Source organism: Arachis hypogaea, chromosome 18, assembly GCF_003086295.3.
Source record: "Arachis hypogaea cultivar Tifrunner chromosome 18, arahy.Tifrunner.gnm2.J5K5, whole genome shotgun sequence".
Lineage (NCBI taxonomy): Eukaryota > Viridiplantae > Streptophyta > Magnoliopsida > Fabales > Fabaceae > Arachis > Arachis hypogaea.
In genome coordinates, this window is record NC_092053.1 from 21,190,071 (window position 1) to 21,215,320 (window position 25,250).

General features: G+C 34.4%; 2 protein-coding genes across 4 annotated transcripts; one reads left to right on the forward strand and one right to left on the reverse strand.

Annotated features, from left to right (window-relative positions):
- Positions 1–6,653: 6,653 nt before the first annotated feature.
- Positions 6,654–10,362, forward strand: LOC112771570 (vesicle-associated protein 4-1). 3 transcript variants are annotated; one of them, XR_011876629.1, is made up of 8 exons: positions 6,666–7,216; positions 7,865–7,935; positions 8,276–8,357; positions 8,459–8,577; positions 8,990–9,177; positions 9,561–9,638; positions 9,720–9,842; positions 9,950–10,362. XR_011876629.1 is itself a non-coding variant. In XM_025816356.3 (7 exons), the coding sequence occupies exons 1-7, from the start codon at positions 6,934–6,936 to the stop codon at positions 10,007–10,009; spliced, it is 816 nt and encodes a 271-aa protein (XP_025672141.1). In that variant the 5' UTR covers positions 6,660–6,933; the 3' UTR covers positions 10,010–10,362. The 3 variants fall into 3 exon arrangements, 1 of the variants encoding a protein (XP_025672141.1); XR_011876628.1 differs by having other exon boundaries at positions 6,654–7,216; positions 8,990–9,638; XM_025816356.3 differs by lacking the exon at positions 8,990–9,177 and having other exon boundaries at positions 6,660–7,216.
- Positions 10,363–10,537: 175 nt separating this feature from the next.
- LOC112771571 (uncharacterized) lies at positions 10,538–12,651 on the reverse strand. Its single transcript, XM_025816358.3, has 2 exons — positions 11,891–12,651; positions 10,538–11,046 (listed from the first exon to the last, which is right to left on the reverse strand). The coding sequence occupies exons 1-2, from the start codon at positions 12,329–12,331 to the stop codon at positions 10,687–10,689; spliced, it is 801 nt and encodes a 266-aa protein (XP_025672143.1). The 5' UTR covers positions 12,332–12,651; the 3' UTR covers positions 10,538–10,686.
- Positions 12,652–25,250: the final 12,599 nt, after the last annotated feature.

The window sequence follows — 25,250 nt, forward strand, 5'->3', positions numbered from 1 at the left end:
TTTTGACTGTTCCTTATTTGTTCCAGAGTGTCTTGTTGGTCCGTCAACGTCCATGTTATTTCTGTATTGGGCCTCATCTTCTACTTCTTTTCCTATGTTTTTCTTCCTATTTTCTTCAGCCATATTTTTATTGAACTCCATCAAAATTTCTCTAATGGTAAGGTTCCCTTCTCCTTCACTTGGCCCAGTTCTGATTTGCTGTCTATTCATATTGGGCCTTTGGTTAATGAAAGCCCATGTCCCTCTGTTTGTACTGTCCATTCTTCTCATGCTTGGCCCACCTTTCTCTTTATGCTTCCTAGGAATCTTGCTGCTGTCCTCCTCATTTTCTTCTGCATTGTCCTTATCCTTGGCCTCATTCACGTTTCTCATTGTTGCTGACTCACTAGCTTGCTGATTTTGTTGGATGGCTTCTTCCTTCTTCCCTTTTTTATTATTTGCTGTCCCATCATCATTTATCATGCAGATACTGTTGTGTTCCTCACCGTTCATTTCATCATCCTCAGCCCCTTTACCTTGATCTTGCACTTCTTGTATTGCCACTTGTCTCTCCCCTATTTGCTCTTGTGGATTTTCTGCTCTTCCCCAAGATTTGGCAGAGGCACTGGCTTGAGAGCTTCTTACTCCCCCTAGACTTGACCCCCCTCTGTCCTTCTGTGCCTGTCTTTTCAACCACTCCCTCCCTTGCAAACTTCTTTCACGCGCCTCCCACAACTCCTCCACCCAATTGTTCTGTTCCTCCTTTCTCCTCCTAATGCCTGCCTTTCTTGCCTCATTTTCTATTGACCTCAGACCTGGAGTTGTGAGTTCAGGCCCATATCTGGGAATTTCTGGGTTTACTAATGATCTCACTAGTTCCTCCCCACATGCTCTTTTGTCATGCCCAATTCTCCCACACTTGTAACAATAATCATACAGTTTTTCATATTTGAAATCAGCCCATGACTGGCTTCTATCACTTCTTCTAAACCAGAATCCAGTCTTCAGTGGTGCTTGAACATTTATCTCCACTCTCACCCTAAGGAAGGATCTAAGCATGTTTCCTTCAACAAAGGGATCTTCAGCACTTATCACTCTCCCTAATGTGGCTCCTATCTTCTCAGCATTTTTTATATTTATTTTATCATAAGGCAATCCATGTATTTGAACCCAAATAGGAAGCTGATTGTAGTTTACCTCTTCTATGGACAGGTTTGGGCTCCACCATTGCAGACTCAGCATGTGCCCTTCTATCCTCCATGGTCCACCTTCATATGCTCTTCTTGCTTCCTCCTGGCTCTTGAAGTTCAAGATAAATGAGTTTGGTCCTGCATTAGTGATCACTAGACCTTGTGGATCTCCCCACATGTTGAGGATCGTTTTGCGTACTGTGACCGTATTCAACACCTTTTCCGTCAACACCCGGCCAACTAGCTTCTGATCTGTCTTTTCTCCATGTTGAGTTGAAGATTCTTCCAAGTCTAGAACATCCCCTTCCATGGCTGTGTTTTCTATCCTTTCCATAACTTGTCCTGCTGAGTTGTATTACTTTTCTGTTCTGTCCCTCTCCTTTGTTTTGTGATTATCTTTGAGCTTATATTTGATCTGGACTTGAGTAGTTGTTGTGATTTAAGAGCTTCGCTGTCGAAGCAGTATAACTCCACTCCTGGAGAGCGTGAGGCTCCACTCTTGGAGAAGTTGGCTTTGTTAATGTTCTATATTTCTGTAAGTGGTTTAGAGGCAAGTGAACTTTCAGGTGTGTTAGATATGTAGGGCTTTTTATGACTATGAAGTTTTTTGTTGAGAATTCAAATCTTAAAATTTGCTTTCATGTATATTTTGTGTGAATCATGTTAACTCCACAATTTAAAAAGAAGAGGCAGCAAACAAAAATCTGTAGTCTTTTGGGGCCTTGTAAAAGAAGGCTTAATAGTTGGGCCAACTTATTGGGTTTCAAAATAATGGGCCAGATATTATAAAATTGGGTCAATAACATTAATGGAATAACCTCATTGGGCAAGTAAATTCAAATCATGTTATGAACGAGTTTTAATTCCGACAAAAAAAATACAAGAACGAAAAATTATTGTTATAAAGCCTGACAAGAAAAAAAAAATATCTGAGTTTTAATGAAAAAAAATAATCACAGCCTCAAAGTCACAGGTAAACAATTTATATATAAACTCTGTTAGGTAACTAACATCGAATCAACTAACTATTAGCCAATTTGTCATTAACTAGTATTTTTTATTTTTAAATTATTATTTATTAATAATTATTTAAATTTTATTTTTTAAAAAATATATAATCAATAAATATTAATTATAGTTGTTTAAAATTGACTGATTAAGAATTATTTACTTATATTTTTTCTTTGTATATTCATTGAATGGGAAACAAAAACCAAAGAGAATTGAAAGCCTCGTTAATTAAAAGATCTTGGTTGAAGAATGGAAATTAAGAATAGAATAGAAGTAGGTCAAAAGAGGGATATTTCCTTAGCTTGTTGGTGAGAAAAAGAAGAAATTAAAAAGCAAAGGAATGTTATAATAATTCCCATAATGAATTTCTCAACGAACAACTAACCCACACCAACAAACCTAGCCCACATTTGTTAATGCCCCCTACATCAAACACCACCTAACCTAATCCCTCATAATGAATGCCCCTTACCCTCCATTTCTCAATCCAACCCATGCCTCATTACTTTAATTAACAACCTCATATCAATATCATATTCTTTTGATACTTACATCAATGCATCATTCATCGCATCGTTTTGAAAAATTTAATATTCATATTCAGATATTATAAAAATATAGATTTTTATAAGGTTACCTTTTTTTGTATTTTACTACTCGCATGTTGCTGTGTTGGATCAAAACTATTTGACTAGTGTTAAAGCTATTTTTATAATAACATACAATTATATGGAATTAGTCCATAATATGTACTTCGTTAAAAACATATCAAAATGCATTATTATATCATTTGAAATAAAAAATCATATAAAATATGTTACTTCTATCTTCTAGGAAAATTCCCAATTACATCAATATATTGTTTCTATAAACATTTTATCAAATGTGCTCCTAACAAATTACAAGCTTAAGGAAATTCTTATACATACAGCTTCAAAACAAGGAAACAATAATTTTAGAAAAAGTCTAGGGGCAGCAACTTTTGTATTTCCTGGCCAACACTTAACTATCAAAATAAAAATGAGTGATTTCTCACCATTAGATGTAATCTCATACCATTAAAAATACTATTGATAGCTAATTGATGGTTACAAAACACCAAAATTATTGGCCCTAGCATTCCTCATAATTTTATTCTATATGATTTATATAATTTTATTTTGTTATCTTCATTTAATCGGGCATTATTACATGGAAAATCTCAATAAAGAAAAAGGCTTTTAAAGTTCAAAACATTAAATATTACTAAATGCATAAAAAACACCATTTTTTAATAATTTAATTTTAATATATTATAAGTATAATTTTATATTATAAAAAAATAATTTTATATTATATATTATCAGTGTAATTAATAATTATTTTAATTTTAATATTTTTTTGAATGACTATTTACCGCGTGAATAGTCATCCAAAAAAATAAATATAATTATATAACCGTATATACACTATAAGTATATCAAAATTAAACTTTTTTTAATTCAATAATGAGTAATTTATTAAATCATACAAATTTCTTTTCTCTCATATTTGCAACAGTTAGACAACTTTGAATGTAATATAAAGCCATTAAAAGTAGTCTTGTAACGGTGGTTATTTAAAAGTTTCTTATGAAATTAAGAGTGTTGCTATCAGATTAATTACTAAACAGATACAATTAAAGATTTAAAAATTTAGTCATTTAATAGGTGTTTAAACTTTTTGTTTTTATTTTTCAGTAAAAAAAATTATTTATTATTTTTTATTAGTTTTATCATTTGTTAATGAGTTTATTATCAATAATTTTTTTAATTAAATTAGACCAATTGGAAGATAGATTTTCTGTAAAAAAAAAAATTGAATGACTTGATCATATTTTTGAATGATTAAGTATGAAAAAGATGACAAACATAATTATTAGTCAAAAACTCAAAATCATCAACAAATAACTTCGAGGTTTATTGAAAGGTAAAAATTCAGGTAAAGTCGACTTCACGTGAAGTTGATATTTGAGAATCATTAGATAAAAATTTAGTCAAATCAGTCAAATCATCTAACGGCTCTCAGATGTTAACTTCACGTGAAGTCCACTGCATCTGAATTTCCACCTTATTGAAAAGATATTTACACCAACACAAATTCAACAGCTCACCTTTTATAGAGGTAATCTTGATTGGTTATTAAAATCTCGTGTATTTAACACTTTCCAATAAACTTAGTCATTTAATTAACTTATGATAAATTGATAATAGAAGGTTCCTTATATTTAGCATGAATTAGAAAAGATATTCATACCAAAGTAGAGAAAATTTTACATAAAAACAAAAAAGTAAATTAAATAAATAAAATATAAAATCGTAATAAGGTTATCAGATTTAATACAAACAAAAACATAAAAAAACCAACTATGGTTACTTTTATCAGAAAATAAATTTCCTTAATTTTTTCTTCCAATTGAAGATATTAAGTATAATATTTTATTATTTAATATTTTTTTCTCATAACCTTTTTTGGTTCTACTTAATAATATACAATAAAAAATTACGCTTTACAACTTCAATTTAAGAAAAAAAAATTAACCTCAAATTTTGGCCCCAAATATTTTCGTCAAGTCTCATGTATTTAACACTTTACGATGAACTTCTTGATTGGCTATTTAAATCTCGTGTATTTAACACTTCACAAATCACAATAAACTTATTCAGTAGTTCCACACTTTACGAAACTAGTATTTTTATATTTTATTAATTTATAAGTTATAACTATTGAATCAATAAAAAAGCTAATGTTATATTAGCCCCGCAATTTATTAAAAAAAAAAAGCAAATTTTTTTAATAAATTTATTTATCTTATATTTTAAGAATACAGGTTAACATTATAAATTTAAATTTTTTTATTAAAAATATAAAAAATTTAAAATTTTAAATATTTATTTTATATTTATTAAATAAAAAAATTAACAATCTTTTATTAATAATAAATTTATCATGCACCTTTTAAAGTATATATTAGCTAATTTTTTTAATTAAACTTAAATTTAAATCACTCTATATTACTTCAGCATTCTTAAAATTTAGAGAATAAATTACTTTTTTTTATATATTATTACTAATAAATTTAAATGAATATATATTTAACACAAAAAATAAATATTTATGTATATTTTAGTCGAATAAAAAATATTATATTTAAATTAAACAAGTAAATAACTTATCATAATATTTTGGACAAAATACTTTAATAAACTAAATGCAGCAAAAAATTACTTGGATCACCTAAAATAAAATCTGATACCTGGTATCATCCAAAGTCTAAATTTATGTAATTGAATTAGACTAAATACAAAGTCTAAATTTATGTAATTGAATTAGACTAATTCGAATTATAACTTTTAACAGTAAATCGAATTAAGTAGAGTAGATTTAGTAGGTAATGTTGTATTTGGAGTAAATTAAAATAGACTATTTCGATTTATACAAATATGGGATAAATCGAATTAAGTGGAACGTTAGATTTTTCATGGTAACTCGAAGTAGCGTAATTCGATTTATATGTATAGAGACCTATAATTATAAATCGAAATATGTTGATAAAATTTATTAAATTTGTGGCAACATACGTAATAAAAAATTATTGTAGATTTACATATGTTATAATAATAATAATAATAATAATAATAATAATAATAATAATAATAATAATAATAATTGTAGGTTTACATATGTTGCTAAAAATTTAGTAAATCTAATAATCTATTTTAATTTATGATTGTAGGTTTCTATACATGTAAATCGAATTAGGCTATTTTGATTTACCATAAAAAATCTAATGTTTCATAAATCTAGCTTACCTAATTCGATTTACTCCATACTTATATAAATTAAAATACCCTATTTCGATTTACTTTAAATGCAAGGTTACCTACTAAATCTACTCTACCTAATTCAATTTATATAAATTTAAATTTTAAGTGATACACGTATCATGTTTTATTTTGAGTGATCCTAATAATTTTTTGCTGCGTTTGGTTTACTGAGGTATTTTGCCCAATATTTTTATTATCATAGAACTATAAAAGTTTAGAAATACTTGGGCAACTTTAAGTACATTATTCATGCGTATTTTAAAAACTTGTTTTTTATCGAAACTTTAATATATGCTAGGTTGATTAGATGCAAGATTATTTCATGTGTTAAAGAATATGTATAACAGACCTACTATGTAATACAAAAATGTACTTATGTATAGTAAAAGTTAGCTATTATATATTTATGTATATTGATTTATATATATACTTTTTAAAACATAATAAATATCTTTTAAAATATTAAATACATATTTTTTTACACAATAACTAATTAAATTAATTTTTAATATATAATAGAATTATTATATAATAATACTACATAAAAAAATAATTTATTTTTTAATTTCAAAATAATACATAACAATTGTAATATAATATAATTTTATAATAACAAAGGAAAGAATCCACGTTAGGAAGAGGGGGTGTGCATTAAATAAAACGCTACCTGATAACCTGAAGGGACACGTTGCGACCGCACGGCGCGTCCGCATAAAGTCGTTCATAGCAGAACACACACACACACACCCTTTCACCTTCTGTTTCTTCTTTTTCTTCTTCTTCTTCAATTTCAATAACTCCAAAACACATAAGCCGTTCCAAAACGCTGCGTTTTACTTACAATATTCCCAATTACAATTCACCCCTAATCTGATCACACCTTTTCTTTTTCTTTTTCCGGCGCCACTATGGCAATCGCCGGCGGCGCCCACACGCCGCGCTCCGAAGCTAACCTCTTCAGGTTCTGCCCCTTCTGGAGCTCCGGCAACGCTTCTTCTTCTTCTTCTTCTCTATCTTCTTCAGCTCACAACAACCATAACCACCGCTCCGAAGGGAACAACACTGCTACTTCTGCTTCTGCGTCTTCTTCTTCTTCTTCTTCTGCCAAAACAGTGTCGGCGGTGGCGAGGTCGCTGTTCCCTCCACGTCGAAGGCTCCGTCTCGATCCTTCAAGCTGCCTCTACTTTCCATGTAAATTCTGAATTTCGCACTTGTATTGATTTTCTCTCTCTACGTTGACTTTTGACTTTTTTGCTCTCATTGAATTTGATTTTAGTTTACTTTCACAATTTGTCAATTCGTTGAGTTTTCTTGGATTGAAATTCAGCTCTTTTACTTTGGAAGCATTTTAATTTTAATTTTGTTTCTTTTTTGGGATGTTTGACCTTATTAGTTATTATTATCTGCAAAGGAAATGGAGTTGTGGTTTTTATTTTCAATGGTTAAGAAAAGGATATTACTTTTTTTTAATAGTATTATTTTTAATCAACTGCGTCACGTGTGTGTAAAATGATAACATAAACGATGAAATTGATATCTTTCATTGGGAGCTCTCAGAAATGGATTAAAGACACTAAAAAGTAAAAAACCAAAATTTATAGCTAAATATAAACTATAAATAATGATAGATGGGAAATTTAGAATAAACAATTGTGTTTTTCCCTCTTATATTGATCCCCCTCCCCCTCCAAAGAAAAAAAAAAAAGAAAAATAGTTTTCTTTTTTTCTTAATAATTTTGTTTACCCATGTGAAGTACTGATTAAATAAGAAAAAGAAAATTTTGGTGCCGTCTTTGTTAATGATTATTACTGAATTTGGGTTTTTGTTTGTTATTTCAGATGAACCGGGGAAACAGGTTAGGAGTGCGGTTCGTTTGAAAAACACAAGCAAGTCGTATGTTGCTTTCAAGGTATATTGTTTCTGTGGACTCATCTGGTGTGTCTCTAATGTGGCTTCACTGGCTTCAGAAGTATGTATGCTTTTTTTTCACTTGTCGTGGTTCTCTGAGCATTGAACACCGACACACAGCAGGACAAGGACGAATTTATATATAGATGGACCTGTCTCTCTTGTGTCAGCTTTTGTGTAACTCTGTTTGTGATGTGTCATGTTTCACCAATAAAATTGGGGAAAAATATCAAAATATTAGGATGTCTAGTTTTAACTAATTAATTCATTTTTTATTCCTTTTACACATGTTCTGTTTATGTTGTTGTCTTACTGGCTTCTGAAATAACCCTTTTTATCAGTTTCAAACTACGGCACCAAAGAGTTGTTACATGAGGCCTCCTGGTGGTATTATTGCTCCTGGTGAAAGCTTGATTGCAACCGGTAATTTTCGTTTTCGAAAGGAAAATTGATTATCAGCTTTCTTAAAATAATAATAAAAAAGTTTATTTATGTCAATGTTCCTTTCCAAATTTGGTTGTCAGTGTTTAAGTTTGTGGAGCAACCTGAGAACAATGAAAAGATGTCAGATCAGAAGAACAAGGTGAAGTTCAAAATCATGAGTCTCAAAGTGAAAGAAGGAGTGGACTACGTACCTGAGCTGGTATGTTTTGTACCTTCTCATATCATATTTTAGTACCATCTCAGTGAAGAGAGTGGGAGAGGGATGATAGGAATCGGGATTTCTTTGTTGCAAAAGATGAAAGTAACTTTAATGGTTTTATTCAGTATCATAAAGGTAGATTTACCAAGTGTTGTGCCTTTTCAAAAAACTATAACCCAATAGAGCTCCAAAACTTACATTGGGCATCAAATAGAATGATTAACGTTCAAATGTTGTGTGTGCTGTTGGCACCCCATTTTAATGTCAATGTGGACTATTATCACAGTAATTTTGATAGTAAGCCCCAATTTTGTTAGTTCCTTGTAGAAGAATTCATCTTGATATTATCTATACCTATATTATCATTGATTGCCCAAGAGCTGAAACGGCTATATTGTTCCCTCCTTTGAAGCCTTGCATGGAGCATGGATTTTATTTCTTTAAGCCAGGAAAAGATAACTCAACTCAACATGGGTTGCTTCTTAAGTTGGCAATCAGCTTTCTTTGGAGAATTCGAAGGACTCATAATGTGCAGACATTTCATTACTGGTTAATGTAAATTGGGAAGAGACCTAAACAGTTTGATATGAAGGGTTATAAGTTGAGTTGACTAGATATTACTTTTTATTGTCTGCTTGGACCTTGGAAAATACAATCTTGTTTCAATTGACTTGACGTATTCTTGCCCTCGGTTTTATCATAAATGGTCATTATGGTCACCTTTTTCGGCGAAGGAAAAAGTATGACCAGAAGAATTAGATAGAGGCTGAGAGTATGTGTATGGGTCAGAGGAACAGAAACAGAGACTTCACACAAAATCCAGACTTTAAAAAGATCCAGAGATATATCTTCACATGCTTAGATGACGCTTTTCTGTAATTCATGTGTTTGTCAAGCAGTTGTAATAGGTTATGTGTTGCTTGAATGTTGAAATTCCATCCCTTTCAGAACCAGTTAATGTTCAAAAACGGATTTTCTTGCAGTTTGACGAACAAAAGGATCTAGTCTCAGTGGAACGAATCTTGAAGGTTGTATTTATTGATCCAGAAAGGCCTAGTCCTGTAAGTCAAAATTATCTGTGTAGTGAAACTATCTCAGGATAGTATTGATGTGCACTGGTAACGGCAAATTGGTATTTTTAGGCTTTGGAAAAACTGAAGAGACAGCTTAATGAAGCTGATGCTGCAGTTGAGGCTCGAAAGAAGCCACCTCCTGTGGAGGTGGGTCCTCGTGTTGTAGCTGAAGGACTTGTAATTGATGAATGGGTATGTAAAATCTTCTGACTATAGTTTGTTCCATTTCAATGTTATTTAACATTAATTTTGTATTTCACATATCTTTTACCTTCTAAATTTCCTCCAAATGTGTATAGAAAGAAAGAAGGGAGAGGTACTTGGCCAGGCAACAAGTTCAAGCAGTAGATTCAGTGTGAAAAGCAATTTGTTCTTCCAGTTAGTGTTTTTGCTCAGAGGAAGATGCCTGGTTGCTATGATATAGGATGATTCATTATATTATGATTGGAATAGGTTGTGAAAATATTTGGCTTTTTTTGGAGGAGCATTCCGAGGTGTACATAGTAGAGTTTGCTTGTTTGTTAAATAAATATAAGTCTCACTCACTTCCATCTTCTTGTGAAATGATGATCGTTGTTTAAATAATGGATTATTCATGAACATATCATTCTTTCGTTGTGCTTCTATGTTATGATGAAACATAAACAAGCACATTCACCTCTGTAATATCTGCATCAAATGAAATTCTCACTTGTGCATGCTTGTTTGATTCCGAGACATTTTCTTTGTACAAGTGTTCTTGAAGGTTAATGGCTAGTTTTCTTGGAAGCATGTTTAACAATTTGTCTTAAGTTGCAAATACCAGCATGCAATGTAACTTTCAATGCAGTTTTTCAAGCATAAAAAACCATTTAAAACAGTGCTCATATGAAAAGGAAGAACAGAAAGAAAGAGGAGGGAAAATAGATATAATTAAGTAAAAACCTAAACTAGAGCAGATTCTGTACATATGTATAGCCTGAACATGACAAAAGGAAAATGATATTTATACACTCAAATTAGTTGTACAATCATAGTTATCAAAACAGAATGAATATCATATATCTTCTGGGAGGTGAAAATTCTGTGAACCGAAGATTTGATGTGTGTTGGTTTGAATAAAGAGTGCTAGGCCACACTTGCTGCTGTTGAAGGAACTCCACAAGGGGAAAGTGATTGTTCCTGATACTGTCTTCTTTGGAGGAAGGTCTACCACATTGCATAGCTTTTCAAGTTTTCTGACAACATAGTCATTGGAAAGAACACGACCTTTGTTCTCCCCTCTTGGGCAGTCAGTGACCAAACCGTTTTCATACAATGCCACCATCACAGCTACACCATTGCTGTCCACTTTCATCCTCAATGCACCTGTCAGCATTACTTCCAATGCATCTGATGTAGGCCTTCTGAAAGTTGCCTGATACAAACAGTTTCCTCAAATGTTAAACTACATAAACTTTTGTTGCAATATTGATTTTCTAAGAAACTTAGCATGAGATTTGGTTTGCATTTTTATTTTCTGATTTTATTTTTAAGATTTTATAAAAAAATAAAAAAAGAAAACAGGAGATGGAAAAAAATTCTACTTTCTTTTATTAATGGCAAGTATGAATGATTTAAATGGAATGGATGACTAATGAATAATGATTGATTTGAAGCCCTATGGATGATGAAAAACACACAGAATTTGTCCTATTTCCTACTAATCCCATAAAAACATGATTTTGGCATATTAATATTGATTTGGTGAGCAAGTGGCGTCCCACGTTGTTGCGTGAAATGATGACATTGTGATTGAAAAATCCATTATGTCAACATCTAAGGTCCATTAACATATGATGTAAATTGCAATGACTCTTTTGGAAAAGTACTGCCAACTCTTAATTTAAAGTTGCCATTAACGTCGATTGTTTTTAAGTGATCATTGACTAAAAGTCCCACATAAGGCGTTGGCACCATATCTTTTTGGTGCGATGTACATAGTAATTTAATTTCTTGTTTAAGAAAGGAATCAACAAATTAAAAGTAGATAATGGATAAAATCATGTATCCTAGTAAAAACATTATTTCTAGCATGGCACGAAAAACGTTACAGGTAATGCTCATCTTCTTATTCCAATTTCAAGAAGGAAAAACATAATTCCATGATAAGAAACCATTATTCCGAATCTTAAAAATAATTATTAAAAAAAATTAACAATTAAAAATTACCACTGAATTAATGTACGTGCATGCATGAATTGATTAATTAATTAACCAACCTGGAATGTAGGAGCAGGGAACCTGGGTACAGAGTTGATGGCTTCAATGAGGGCATTCTCGTCATTTCCTATGCAATGGGCCTGGCCTTGGACTATGACCTGTGGGGTGAATATGGTATCAAGCCCAAGGGCCTGAACGTAGGCTTTTTGTCTAACCGTCCACTGGCTTGACCCAAATGGGTCCTTCCAGCCCACATAGTCCCAATAATCCACGTGGTAGGCCAGAAGCACCACCGGAAAGCCCAGCTGGAAGTCCCCCCTCCCCAGCCGCGACAGCACCAGGTCTGCCGCCGGCGATGTCCCGCACCCCTGGGACGTGAACATCTCCACCATCACCGGGCCCGCCGCCGCGACGCCGCCGTCCGCCGCCGTGCCCTCCGCAACCCCGCCGTTGTGGAGGTGCTTTCCGAAGCATGATGACCAGAGTGCCCGCGGCGCCATCAGATGGAATTCGAATGGTGGCTGCCGCCGGAGAATGCGGTGGCGAGTCACGAGAGATGTTGTGGTTTGTGTGCACGTGCGCCGCACGTGTGTGTATGTTGAGAGTTGAGAAAGATGGGGATGAATATGAATGATGAGAGAGAGAGAGAAAGAAAGAAACAGAGAAAGGGTTGGAATGAAAATGGTAAATAAGAGAGAGGGTTGAATATGGGGAGTTGGAGGGTACGGTGGAGAGAAGGAGGTGGCGAAGAAGATGCTCAGACTTGCTGTCAACTCTTTTTTGTGGCTTTGTTATGTTTTTGTTACTTCTTAGTTGTTTCATTGGCAACCCAGCTTATTATTTTGATTTACATGTTACAACCAATAACTATAACAAATTTTGTTACTAATTTTATAACAATTTCATGGATGTTAATGACCCCGGTTTAAAAATAAATAAAATTTGGCTAACATTTAAATACACTAAGAACTATCCAGATATATACAAACAAACAAAAATTCATACATTCAATCAGTCATATCACATATATACAAAAAAAATCAGCCATTAATCAATTATTCTTATAGAAATACATAAACAAATTTCAAGTTTTATCAGGTCACAGCAATAACATCTCAAAAGTGTAGCTTTTAAAAGAACTCCTAAAATAACTCATAATAAAGAATAAACCCTAATTGAAAAACTAATAGCAATACTGACAATACTGATAGCAATACTGAGTTACTGACAATACATGATTATGTATTAATATTGAGGATTATTTTATATTATGAATTAGATTTGTATTAATGTATTGAATTTTTTTATTTTATTTTATTTTATTTTTTTGTTTAGAAAATACACGAAGATTTCCAAAAGATTCAATCTCCAGGAAATATTAGATACTCGTTACCTGTGACGGATATGGGACAAAAACGAGAGAGGAGTTTTATGAAACTGATGAGAACGGAAAACGGATCGGAGTGCTGTTTCTACTTCATGGACATTCATTACTATCTCTACTCTCTAGTTAGCACGCTTCAAATACATTGTATGGATATTAATTAAATTCATCTATCAATAACCTCTAAAAATTCCGAATTTCCACTATTATTACTTATTAGTAAATTAAAAAAGGTAATTATATATTGAACATCACTTTCTACACAAAAATGTGGCAATAGCAAATATATAGCTATAATTTGTTAGTTACTGCTATATTTCTAATAATTTAGATTAGTTACTTGTAATTTAAGTTACTGAATTAGTTAGTTAAATCCTGGCTCAAAATATTGGAACACGCCGTATAATTAATTTCATGATCACTTATAAATACGAAGTTATGAACTCATGCATGGCTCCAAATATTTAGTTAAATCCAAATTTAAATTTTTTGTGATTTGATGTACGGAAAAGCTCAAATAAAAAAAATTATATATATAATACTCAGAAATTAATTTAGATATGGAGAAAAGAACGATGTTTTGTTTAAATATGGGTATTTGACGTGTTTTACAGAATTGTGGAGGTGTCAAAAAAATAGTCCAACACGCAGGTTACGTATTGTTCAACAAGCAGGCCTGCTGTCTCCATCCAAGAGGCAACTTTAGTGTATAAAACGAAGGAGGAGTGGAGATCGACTGCATATCATCTTCGTTCTCCTTCACTATCACCATACACCATGCATTCTCAGCTCATCAAGCCAAGGTGCATTGATCTGTGGTCCCAAAGACACGAATTTCACATGTCAACATTCAAGCAGCACGCAGGCTACGTGTTTCTCTAGTCTCGTCACGTGTCGTCCATCCGTGCAGCACGCAAGCTGCGTGTTGAGCTCACCGCGCCACGTGTCCTCATCCTAGCAGCACGCAGGCTGCGTGTTAACAGCGCTGCGTCACGTGTCATCCATGCATACAGCACGCAATATGTGTGTTGCCGCGTGTCTCCTAGCAAGCGGTGGGCCCCACACCAGAAACAACAGTCATTTATGGTGAGGATTGGTAGTGCGAATGTATAAAAGAGTGGTGGGGCTGGGTTGCTTTTATTCTTTTCTGTTGAGAGTGACAAAGGAGTGGTGGGGTTTAGGGTTTTTGAATGTTTTGAATTAGTTTTAAGGTTGAGAGTGACTGAGATTAGTATATTTATAATGGTACGTAATTATACGTCTCTTGAAGATCATGTTATCAATTATTTGGAACATCTAATTATGTAAGTTTGGTATTTTTTATTAATTTATTAGTATTTACTTGGTTAATATTAGTTTAATAATTTGTTATTATTTATTTGGATAATATTATTCTAAATGTACTGTTAAATATTAATATACATAAATAATATAATTAATAATAATTTTTTTTAAAATTAATTTTATGCAGTTTTTTTCTATTTTTGTGTTGTTAGTATGTATATATTTTTTATTATTTATTAAAATATAATATTTTATATTTTTAATAACTATTAAAATTAATGAATATTATTCTTTTTATTCTTTATTAGAATATGATTTTTTTGTTAATTTTTAAATTAATAAATAAGATAAGTATTTTTTTTGTAAATTTTTAGTATAATATTCTGGTTATTGTTATGTTATGTAAATATTAATGATTAAATTAAAAAATAATAAAAATATTTATGAATAAAAATTCGAATTTCATGTGGTTTTTTATTTTATTTTTTGTTTCCACATCAGTATTAGGATTATGAACATAAATTTTGCTAATCAATAATATATAATTATATGTTGTTCTGTGTTTTAATATTATTTTTATTTTATTTTCTGTTTTAATTAATAAAATGATGATGTTATAAATGTGAATAATAAGATATTCGAATTTGTTTCATTATTATTTATTTTATTTTCTGTTAAAAAAGTTATTAATTTATTTTTTTTTTGCTATTTATTAAATTAATTTTTTCTGTAGTTGAATTTTACCAGGTTAATAGGAATCTTCTATCCCGTAAGCTTGACCAGCCAGAGACGTGGCATCCGACGATTGACGATGCCTTACGAACCACATGATTCTACCAGCTCTCGAGAATTGGAGTGATCAGAGGACATTCTGCGATGCTAGCTGCTCTTGTTGAAAGGTAGCGGCCGAAGACATATACGTTTGTCATGCCAGTGGGTGAGGTTACAGTGCACTGGAGGACGTGTTACACTTATTCGGCCTACCGATCGACGGAGAGGTTGTGACTGGTTGGACCGATAGCAGTCACGATTTCTTGGGCACCCAAAGCCTCGCAATATTCGGCAGCGAGCCCCAAGTGAGCAGTTCCTCCAAGAGCTACATAAATCTTTCATGGGTTCGCCATATTAGAGACACACAACCTTTGGACACATGAGAGTCTGTTATGCGCTATGTTAGGCGTCATTATCTTCTGTCACGGATAAGTCGACGTCATATGCCCACGCGAAATATCTACCACTACTCCAGAATTTTGATCAGATCGGCAATTACAGTTGGGGTCAGCTTGTCTCGCGCACCTTTATAGGTCACTGTGTCATGCATCACGGTACGATTGTAAGGAGATGGATGAGCCACTTGATTTGTTATTTGCTTGGGTATGGGAGCGTATGCCGTGACTGGCGCCCATTCCCCCACACCAGCTTGCGCCGGCTAAGATACCGGTGGCACGCAGGTAACCGTCATTATTTTATTGGAATTTGACTTGTATGTTATTTATGGTTTATTGGAAATATGTAATTCAAACTATATGTGATGAGTTTGGAAAACTCTAAATTAATATTTGTGATGACTAAACATTATTAAAATTAATTAATTGCAAAATTATTAATCTGAATTTTTCATTCAACATATATTGATTAAATAATTTTGCTGCAGGTCTTATTGGGCCGAAATAAAAAGAAAATGATGCTAGCCCAATTCACATTCAGCCTTGGTTTTGATAATAAATAATGGTTGTTTTAATGTTACTTGGGCCCAAATGATTTTGATTGCTCTAAGCCCAAGTGGGTTACATGATTTCCATTTGTTTTATGCATGCTCCAAATTTTATCAGGAAAGCAAATGTTATTAATGGGCCAAGATCAAATATTGTTGCAATCAAGCCCATATTTTATAAGAGTTCCTCATGCATGATCCGAAACCAAAGAAGGAAGAAAGCAAAATTGCTTTCAACGGATCCAAGGATTCAAACATTAGATGGATTCCAAAATTCATTTTATTACAATGTGTTGCATGGGAACTATGAGAGAGAATATGAGTGACTTTGATTTGATGGACATCATTGAGCTACACGTTACTCAGTAAAGGGAAGTGAACATTTATTTTGCTTTATCAATCTTACATTAGTTAATGTTCAATTTCTCTCTCTTCTCTCTCACAACTCTTTCTCTCTTCGGTCATTACTCAGAAAACATTGGCAGCCATGGAAGAAAAAGTGAGCTACCGAAATGGAGAGAAAGCAAGCCTAAAGACCATCACAATGATGGCAAGAAAACATACTAAAATAAAAGTGAGTTGTGGCTAAGATACTTACCAAATGTGGTTAGATTTGGTGAGGTTATCTTGAGCTTTGCATGCTCAAAAAGGAAGAAGAAGATCTCGGCCAGTAAGGGAGATTCTTGAAGCATGGCTTGTCTTTGATTCTGCTCAACCACCACAGGGAGTAGCTAGAGTGGCGAAGTGATGGTTGAAGGCAGAGATTGAAGCAGATGAAGTCATCATCATCATGAAGCATCAAGGGCCAGAATTTCATCTTGGAGAGCAAGCCAAGGATGGAGAGCTCGGATTGATGAAGGGTGATGATCAAGAAAGGACTAGAGGTAATTGCATGTTGGTTAATACATGGTTATCTCTTCTCTCTCTATGTGGCCGAACCGGTTTTGTTGAAGGAGGAAGAAGTTGGTTCGCTTTTGGCTTCAATAAGTGGAGGCTCCCCTCTTCTATATTAAGGGTGGACAGCCACTGTTTGAAGCAAGGAGAAAATTTGAGAGTGCAAGGCACAGAGTTCTCAGAGCTACCTGAGCTAACAGTTTTTTCTCTTCTCCTTCAATGTATTCTGTTTTGAATTTTTCTGTTTAATTTTGTCATGTCTTGAGTCTCATGGTAAAAGGCAAACAGTGAGGTTTGTAATGAAAAAGCCATAGAGCGGAAAAAGGCAGAGAGTGCAAAATTAAAAGAAAAAGCCATAGATGTCTTAGAGTTCCTTTGTTCATCTATGTTGTGTTTCATGATTCTGTGGGAATCCCCTTGTAAGTTGGGTTAGCACTTTACAGTTTGTAATCTGTTTGATTATAGTGAAATTCCATCATTGTTGTGATGGAGACTGGATGTAGGCTGCACTGCACTTAGCAGCCGAATCAGGATATATCTGGGTGTAATATTCCTTCTTTCCTACTCCATTTCTGTTTTCTACTGCACAGGAGCAAAAACCAAAAATGTCTCGTGCCAAGTGACGAGACAAAAACAAAAAGTCTCGTGGCTAGGGACGAGCTAAAAACAGAAAAGTCTCCTCTGAATCCAGCAAGTGTTAGCAAGCGAAAAAGGGGCTAAGATTCAACCCCCCTTCTCTTAGCCACTGAAACCATCAATATGAATAATGTTCTATGTTGTAGATGGAGTCATCATCCACGGACCCAAAAATGGATATCTATGACTCAGGCGAATATGCAATCGGAATGGACACTTTCCCATTCAATGCTTTTTCGGTGAAAGAATGGTTGGTGACAAGGTTTATAAAATTGTTTTTGATTACAATGGCTTAGGACATAGAAGATGGTTTAACGTAAAAGGATCCAAAAAGATTTGGATACCTAAGGTTACTTGAGCATTGTTTTGTAGGTGTGCCTAGCATCCAAAAGGAAGGAAAATATGTGGTATATGGACAGCGGATGCTCTAGGCATATGACCGGAAAGGCAACCTTCTTCATAAAGCTTGATGACTATGATGGAGGACTTGTCACTTTCGGGGATGATGCAAAAGGAAAAATTGTGGCTGTTGGGAAAGTTGGTAAAAACTTTTCTTCTTGTATAAATGATGTTCTCCTTGTACATGGCTTGAAACATAATTTGCTTAGTGTTAGTCAACTTTGTGATTTGGGTTTTGAAGTTATCTTTAAGAAATCTGTTTGTTTAGTTGTGTGTGAAAAATCTGGGAATGTTCTTCTTGAAGCTAAAAGATGCAACAATGTGTATGGATTAACTCTTGAGGATTTAAAGGAACAAAATGTAACATGCTTCACATCTTTTGAATCTGAAAAATGGCTTTGGCATAGAAAGTTGGGACATGCTAGCATGTATCAAATTTCTAAGCTAGTTAAAAGAAATTTGGTTAGAGGGATCCCAAACATCAAGTTTGATAAGGATCTTACTTGTGACGCTTGTCAATTAGGCAAACAAGTAAAATCCTCTTTTAAATCAAAAGATGGAATCTCAACCAAACGGCCATTGGAAATGTTACATATTGATCTTTTTGGTCCTACTAGAACTCAAAGTTTAGGAGGTAAACATTATGGTCTTGTGGTGGTAGATGATTACTCTAGATTTGGTTGGGTACTTTTCCTTGCTCATAAGAATGATGCCTTTCATGCCTTTTCCACCCTTTGTAAGAAAATTCAAAATGAAAAGGATTTGAAAATTGCCCATTTAAGAAGTGATCATGGAAGAGAATTTGAAAATCAAGATTTTGAAAAATTCTGTGATGACTTAGGGATCTCTCATAATTTTTCATGCCCTAGAACCCCCCAACAAAATGGGGTGGTTGAAAGAAGGAATAGAAGCCTTCAAGAAATGACTAGGGCTATGTTATGTGAAAGTGAAATTCCTAAATTCTTATGGGCTGAAGCTGTGAACACAGCATGTTATATTTTGAATAGAACAATCATTAGAAAAGGGTTAAAGAAAACACCTTATGAGCTATGGAAAGGAACCCCTCCAAATCTTAAGTATTTTCATGTTTTTGGATGCAAATGTTTTGTGCTTAATAATAAAGAAAACCTTGGAAAGTTTGATCCAAAATCCTATGAAGGAATGTTTGTTGGATATTCCACCACAAGCAAGGCCTATAGAGTTTATCTCAAGGAGCATAGGACAATAGAGGAATCCATACATGTTACTTTTTGTGATTCTAACTTAATTCCCAGTATTGTGAAGGATATTGATTCAGATTGTGAAGAGGCTGGAACAAGTAAAGAAAACCCCAAATCTGTTCAAAGTGAAGAATCTGTCAGCCCGGTTTTGTCTCGTCAGATTGGAGGAGACATTTCCATTTTGTCTCCTGAACAGGCACGAGCAACTGAAACAGTGAGACCACCAGAAGATCATCAAAGTACTACACCCATCCGAAAGCCTAGAGAATGGAAATCTATGAGGGGTTATCCTCATGATTTCATCATTGGTGATCCCTCTCATGGTGTAACAACAAGATCATCCACCAAAAGGCAAGCCGAACCTAGCAATCTTGCTCTCTTGTCACAAATAGAGCCCAACAATGTCAAACAAGCTCTTGAGGATCCATCATGGGTTAAAGCAATGCAAGAAGAGCTTGCTCAATTTGACAAGAATGAGGTTTGGACACTAATACCTCATCCGGATGGTAAGAAAGTTACCGGTACTAAGTGGGTATTTAAAAATAAACTTGGTGAGGATGGACAAGTTGTTCGTAACAAGGCTAGATTAGTGGCCCAAGGTTACGATCAAGAAGAGGGTATAGATTTTGATGAGTCTTTTGCTCCGGTAGCTAGAATGGAAGCAATTAGATTGCTTCTTGCCTATGCCGCCCATAAAGGTTTCAAAATATTTCAAATGGATGTTAAGTGTGCTTTCCTCAATGGCTTTATTGATAGAGAAGTGTATGTGGCACAACCCCCCGGTTTTGAACAAAAAGAGTTTCCAAATCATGTTTTCAAATTAACTAAGGCTCTTTATGGTCTTAGACAAGCTCCAAGAGCTTGGTATGAAAGGCTTAGTGCCTTCTTGTTGGAAAATCAATTTCAAAGGGGTACCACCGACACTACTTTATTTATCAAAGCATCTAATGATGACATACTTCTTGTTCAAGTTTATGTTGATGACATTGTATTTGGATCGGCCAACATTTCCTTGTGTGAAGAGTTTGGAAAACTCATGACTAGTGAGTTTGAAATGAGTTTAATGGGAGAGCTTACCTTCTTTCTTGGCCTCCAAATTAAACAAACTCCTAGTGGTACTTTTATTTACCAAGGAAAGTATGCAAAAGAACTTATCAAAAAGTTTGGCCTAGAAAATTCCAAAGCAATGAGTACACCAATGCATCCCAACACAAAACTTGAAAAGGATGATGATGGTCAAGATGTGGATGAAACAAGGTATAGAGGAATGATAGGTTCACTCATGTACCTTACCTCCTCTAGACCGGATATTGTTCAAAGTGTGGGTGTATGTTCAAGATTTCAATCTCACCCAAAAGAATCCCATCTTACGGCTGTTAAACGCATCATTAGATACATTAAGGGAACTTGTGATTATGGCTTGTGGTATCCTAAATCTGATGAATTTTGTGCAGTAGGGTTTTGTGATGCAGATTATGCGGGAGATAGAGTGGATAGAAGAAGCACGTCCGGCATGTGTTGCTTCCTTGGAAGCTCACTCAATATGTGGTCAAGCAAGAAACAAGTCACAGTGGCTTTATCCACAGCTGAAGCAGAATACATTTCCGCATCTGCATGTTGCACTCAACTAATTTGGTTAAAAACACAATTAGAAGATTACAAATTAAAAATCAATAGTATACCCTTATTTTGTGACAATATGAGTGCTATAAACATCTCAAAAAATCCTGTTCTGCACTCAAGAACAAAGCACATTGAAATTAAATATCATTTCATTAGAGAACATGTGCAAAAGGAAACTATTGATATTCAATTTGTAAAATCTGAAGACCAAATTGCTGATATTTTTACAAAACCACTCTGTGAAGACAGATTCTGTACCTTGAGAAAAAGTTTGGGAATGTTTGATTTAAGTTTCATTGAAAATTTGTGAATTTTTTAACTCTGTTCAGTTTTGTCTCGTAGGTTTGGACGAGATAAAAACGCAAGCTTGATGGAGGAGCTCTGTTCAAGGGGGAGGCAACACAGATTTAAATTCTCCTGGGCCCCACCTAATAAATTCTGACCCCACCATGGCAGTTTAGTTAGTTACTCCTTTCTTGAAAAATAAAATCACAAAATCTCTTAGATTGTCTTTTCAAATCTAGTTGGAAGATACATATTGTCAAATCATATCTTTTCCTTCCAACTAATCCCTTGATTCAAGGAAAACTCCCTTTTTCAACTTTTGAAACTCCCTTCTCTTGGTTAATAACCGCGCCATTATGGTCATTAACTTCCTAAACTTCTCTCTCTCCCATCCTCATTTATTGCACCTCTAACCTCCTTCCATCCTCCTCTCATTCGGCCCTCACCCCTTCATATTCAACCCATCATTCATCCACCATGAAAAAGAAAACCGCTGTTAGGTGAAGTGGCCGAATCCCTACTTCAAAAAATCCACCATTTTCTTCTCCTCCAACTCATACCCATATTCATCTCCATTCTACTTCCTCTTCCACCCATTCACCTCCCTCCAAGAAAACCGAAACCATGCGCCGAAAGGTTATTGCTCAGAAAACTTCAGGGAGAGGCAAGACAGGGAAGAACAAGCAACCAAGTATTGAAGAAGATGAAGAAGAATCACATACTACTCCACCTCCATCACCACCAAAAAGATCTACCCCTCATGCAAAAAGCTCTCAAAAGAAACAGAAAACCTTTGCTCTGCATGACACAAGCGAACCCCCCAATCTGGAATCTCTAGAGTTCAAAAACAAATTCCACAAAACTCATTCACATTTTGATCCTTCTCGCTTCCACTCATGTGCATTCTATGAATTTCACAAAGAAGTTCTTCTGCAGCGCCATCTCTGCCCCTCTTACTTGGTGAACCTTCCAAATCTTGCCACCAAAGGAATAAACTTTTCGTCTCTGTTTGATGCTCTGAAATGGACTCCTCTGACTCACATTCAGAAATTGGTATACCCGGGGCTGGTCCGGGAATTTTATGCAAACATGCGTTTGATTGGTGGGTCAATCCACTCTTACGTCAAGCGTGTTTACATAACCTTCACCCCTCAAACCATTGGTGCTGCTCTTGGGTATGAAGATGAGGGACCAAAGGTTTATATGGTTGATAAATGGGATGATCAAGTGGGAGTTACTCAACAAACTGTCATGCAACACATCTGTGCCAACCTCTCCGGGCTTGATGGATTAATCCCAACTCACAAATCCCTCGGCCCAGAGAACTCTCTGTTACACCGTATCATCACTCATATCATCACTCCTCAAAGTGGTTCTCATCATAGAGTAACAGTTTCTGATTCTATCATCCTCTTTGCTCTTATTACTTCCACTCCAATTTCATTTGCTTATATTATGACACGTCATATGTGGGAAGCAGTAAGAAGCACAAAAAAGGCTAATCTTCCTTATGGCATGTTTCTTACATGTATATTTGAATATTTTAAGGTTGATTTGTCTAATGAATCTGTTGAGAACAAAGTGTCACAGATTAAAGGAGGAGGAGTTTCGAACAAGAAAAGCAAACAGTCTTTTGCCTCCGAACCCTCTCTAAGCGATTTGGAAAGCCACCCTGAACCCTCAAAGGTCACGGCATCCATCAGGGAGGCTCTCAGTGAATTCCGCAATATGTCCAAATTGATGCTTAAGTCAAGCAAGGCTGCCCGGAAACTGGCATATGCAAATGAGAAAGCCTGGAAGAAATGCTATGAAAGGGTCGATTTCATGATTCAAACTTTTGATGATGAAATGGGAACAGGAGATTATGAAGATGATTCTGGTTCTGAGTTCAATGTTTCTGATGATTAGTGACTATTTCTCTACTTTTATTTGATATTGGCAACAATAGGCTCAATCCTTCTTTTGTTTTTTTGTAAAGGCATGACTTGATACTCCCTGCCGTATGATACTCTGAACAATTACTGCTTTGTTATAAATATTATGTATTGCTCATGTCTCTTGTCGCAGGTCTTTTATGCCCCTTGATGCCAAAAGGGGGAGGAAATTTAGATTCCAAAATTGAAATTGGAATAAAACAGGGGCTGGAAAAACAGGGGACAAGGGTTGAAATTTTCAAATTGAAAATTCATGACTATCCTTGTTCAAAGAATGCATTTGTTCTATTATGATCCCTGCTGTATGAACTGCATTTGGTATTTGGTTTATTATGATGTTTGATTTATTGTGATAACTGGCTGATTGGTTCATTTTTGATAAACCTGCTGAATTGAAAATTTATTTTTGGCAGTTCTTTTAAACTGTGATATCTAAACATTTGCCATGTTTTGATGTGCTAATATATGTTTCAAAAATATTTTCCTTATTTTGAATGACATTGCTCTGATATCTGGACTGGAAAATATTTGGAAATTTTCTGAACAACATTGTTTTGTGTTCTGTTGATATGTGTATGTTTGAGTAGTAAATCAGTTTATGATATCAAATGAGTTTTGATTATCAATTAAAACTGCTCATAAATCAAGCATTTAGCATCATAAAATATGCTAAATAACATTGTTACTTGAAGCTTGATTTAAATGTTACAGGTTAGTGCTTCCCTTAGTAAAAATGGCATATATTAAGGGGGAGCCATGTGACATCTAGAAAGGGGGAGAAATTCAATCTTCAAAGGGAGTATTCTTTACTCTATCTTTAAATTTCTTTCCATTTCAATTTTAATATTGTTTGTCATCAAGGGGGAGATTGATGAGTTTGGAAAACTCTAAATTAATATTTGTGATGACTAAACATTATTAAAATTAATTAATTGCAAAATTATTAATCTGAATTTTTCATTCAACATATATTGATTAAATAATTTTGCTGCAAGTCTTATTGGGCCGAAATAAAAAGAAAATGATGCTAGCCCAATTCACATTCAGCCTTGGTTTTGATAATAAATAATGGTTGTTTTAATGTTACTTGGGCCCAAATGATTTTGATTGCTCTAAGCCCAAGTGGGTTACATGCTTTCCATTTGTTTTATGCATGCTCCAAATTTTATCAGGAAAGCAAATGTTATTAATGGGCCAAGATCAAATATTGTTGCAATCAAGCCCATATTTTATAAGAGTTCCTCATGCATGATCCGAAACCAAAGAAGGAAGAAAGCAAAATTGCTTTCAACGGATCCAAGGATTCAAACATTACATGGATTCCAAAATTCATTTAATTACAATGTGTTGCATGGGAACTATGAGAGAGAATATGAGTGACTTGATTTGATGGACATCATTGAGCTACACGTTACTCAGTAAAGAGAAGTGAACATTTATTTTGCTTTATCAATCTTACATTAGTTAATGTTCAATTTCTCTCTCTTCTCTCTCACAACTCTTTCTCTCTTCGGTCATTACTCAGAAAACATTGGCAGCCATGGAAGAAAAAGTGAGCTACCGAAATGGAGAGAAAGCAAGCCTAAAGACCATCACAATGATGGCAAGAAAACATACTAAAATAAAAGTGAGCTGTGGCTAAGATACTTACTAAATGTGGTTAGATTTGGTGAGGTTATCTTGAGCTTTGCATGCTCAAAAAGGAAGAAGAAGATCTCGGCCAGCAAGGGAGATTCTTGAAGCATGGCTTGTCTTTGATTCTGCTCAACCACCACAGGGAGTAGCTAGAGTGGCGAAGTGATGGTTGAAGGCAGAGATTGAAGCAGATGAAGTCATCATCATCATGAAGCATCAAGGGCCAGAATTTCATCTTGGAGAGCAAGCCAAGGATGGAGAGCTCGGATTGATGAAGGGTGATGATCAAGAAAGGACTAGAGGTAATTGCATGTTGGTTAATACATGGTTATCTCTTCTCTCTCTATGTGGCCGAACCGGTTTTGTTGAAGGAGGAAGAAGTTGGTTCGCTTTTGGCTTCAATAAGTGGAG

Bases quoted from the DNA above. Each gene is read 5' to 3' on its own strand.
- LOC112771570 (XM_025816356.3), top strand. From the start codon at position 6,934: ATGGCAATCGCCGGCGGCGCCCACACGCCGCGCTCCGAAGCTAACCTC. The intron at 8,578-9,560 runs GTATGTTTTGTA...ATTTTCTTGCAG, and splicing joins TGGACTACGTACCTGAGCTG to TTTGACGAACAAAAGGATCT. The intron at 9,639-9,719 runs GTAAGTCAAAAT...TGGTATTTTTAG, and splicing joins ATCCAGAAAGGCCTAGTCCT to GCTTTGGAAAAACTGAAGAG.
- LOC112771571 (XM_025816358.3), bottom strand. From the start codon at position 12,331: ATGGCGCCGCGGGCACTCTGGTCATCATGCTTCGGAAAGCACCTCCAC. The intron at 11,047-11,890 runs GTTGGTTAATTA...TGTTTGTATCAG, and splicing joins TCCCTGCTCCTACATTCCAG to GCAACTTTCAGAAGGCCTAC.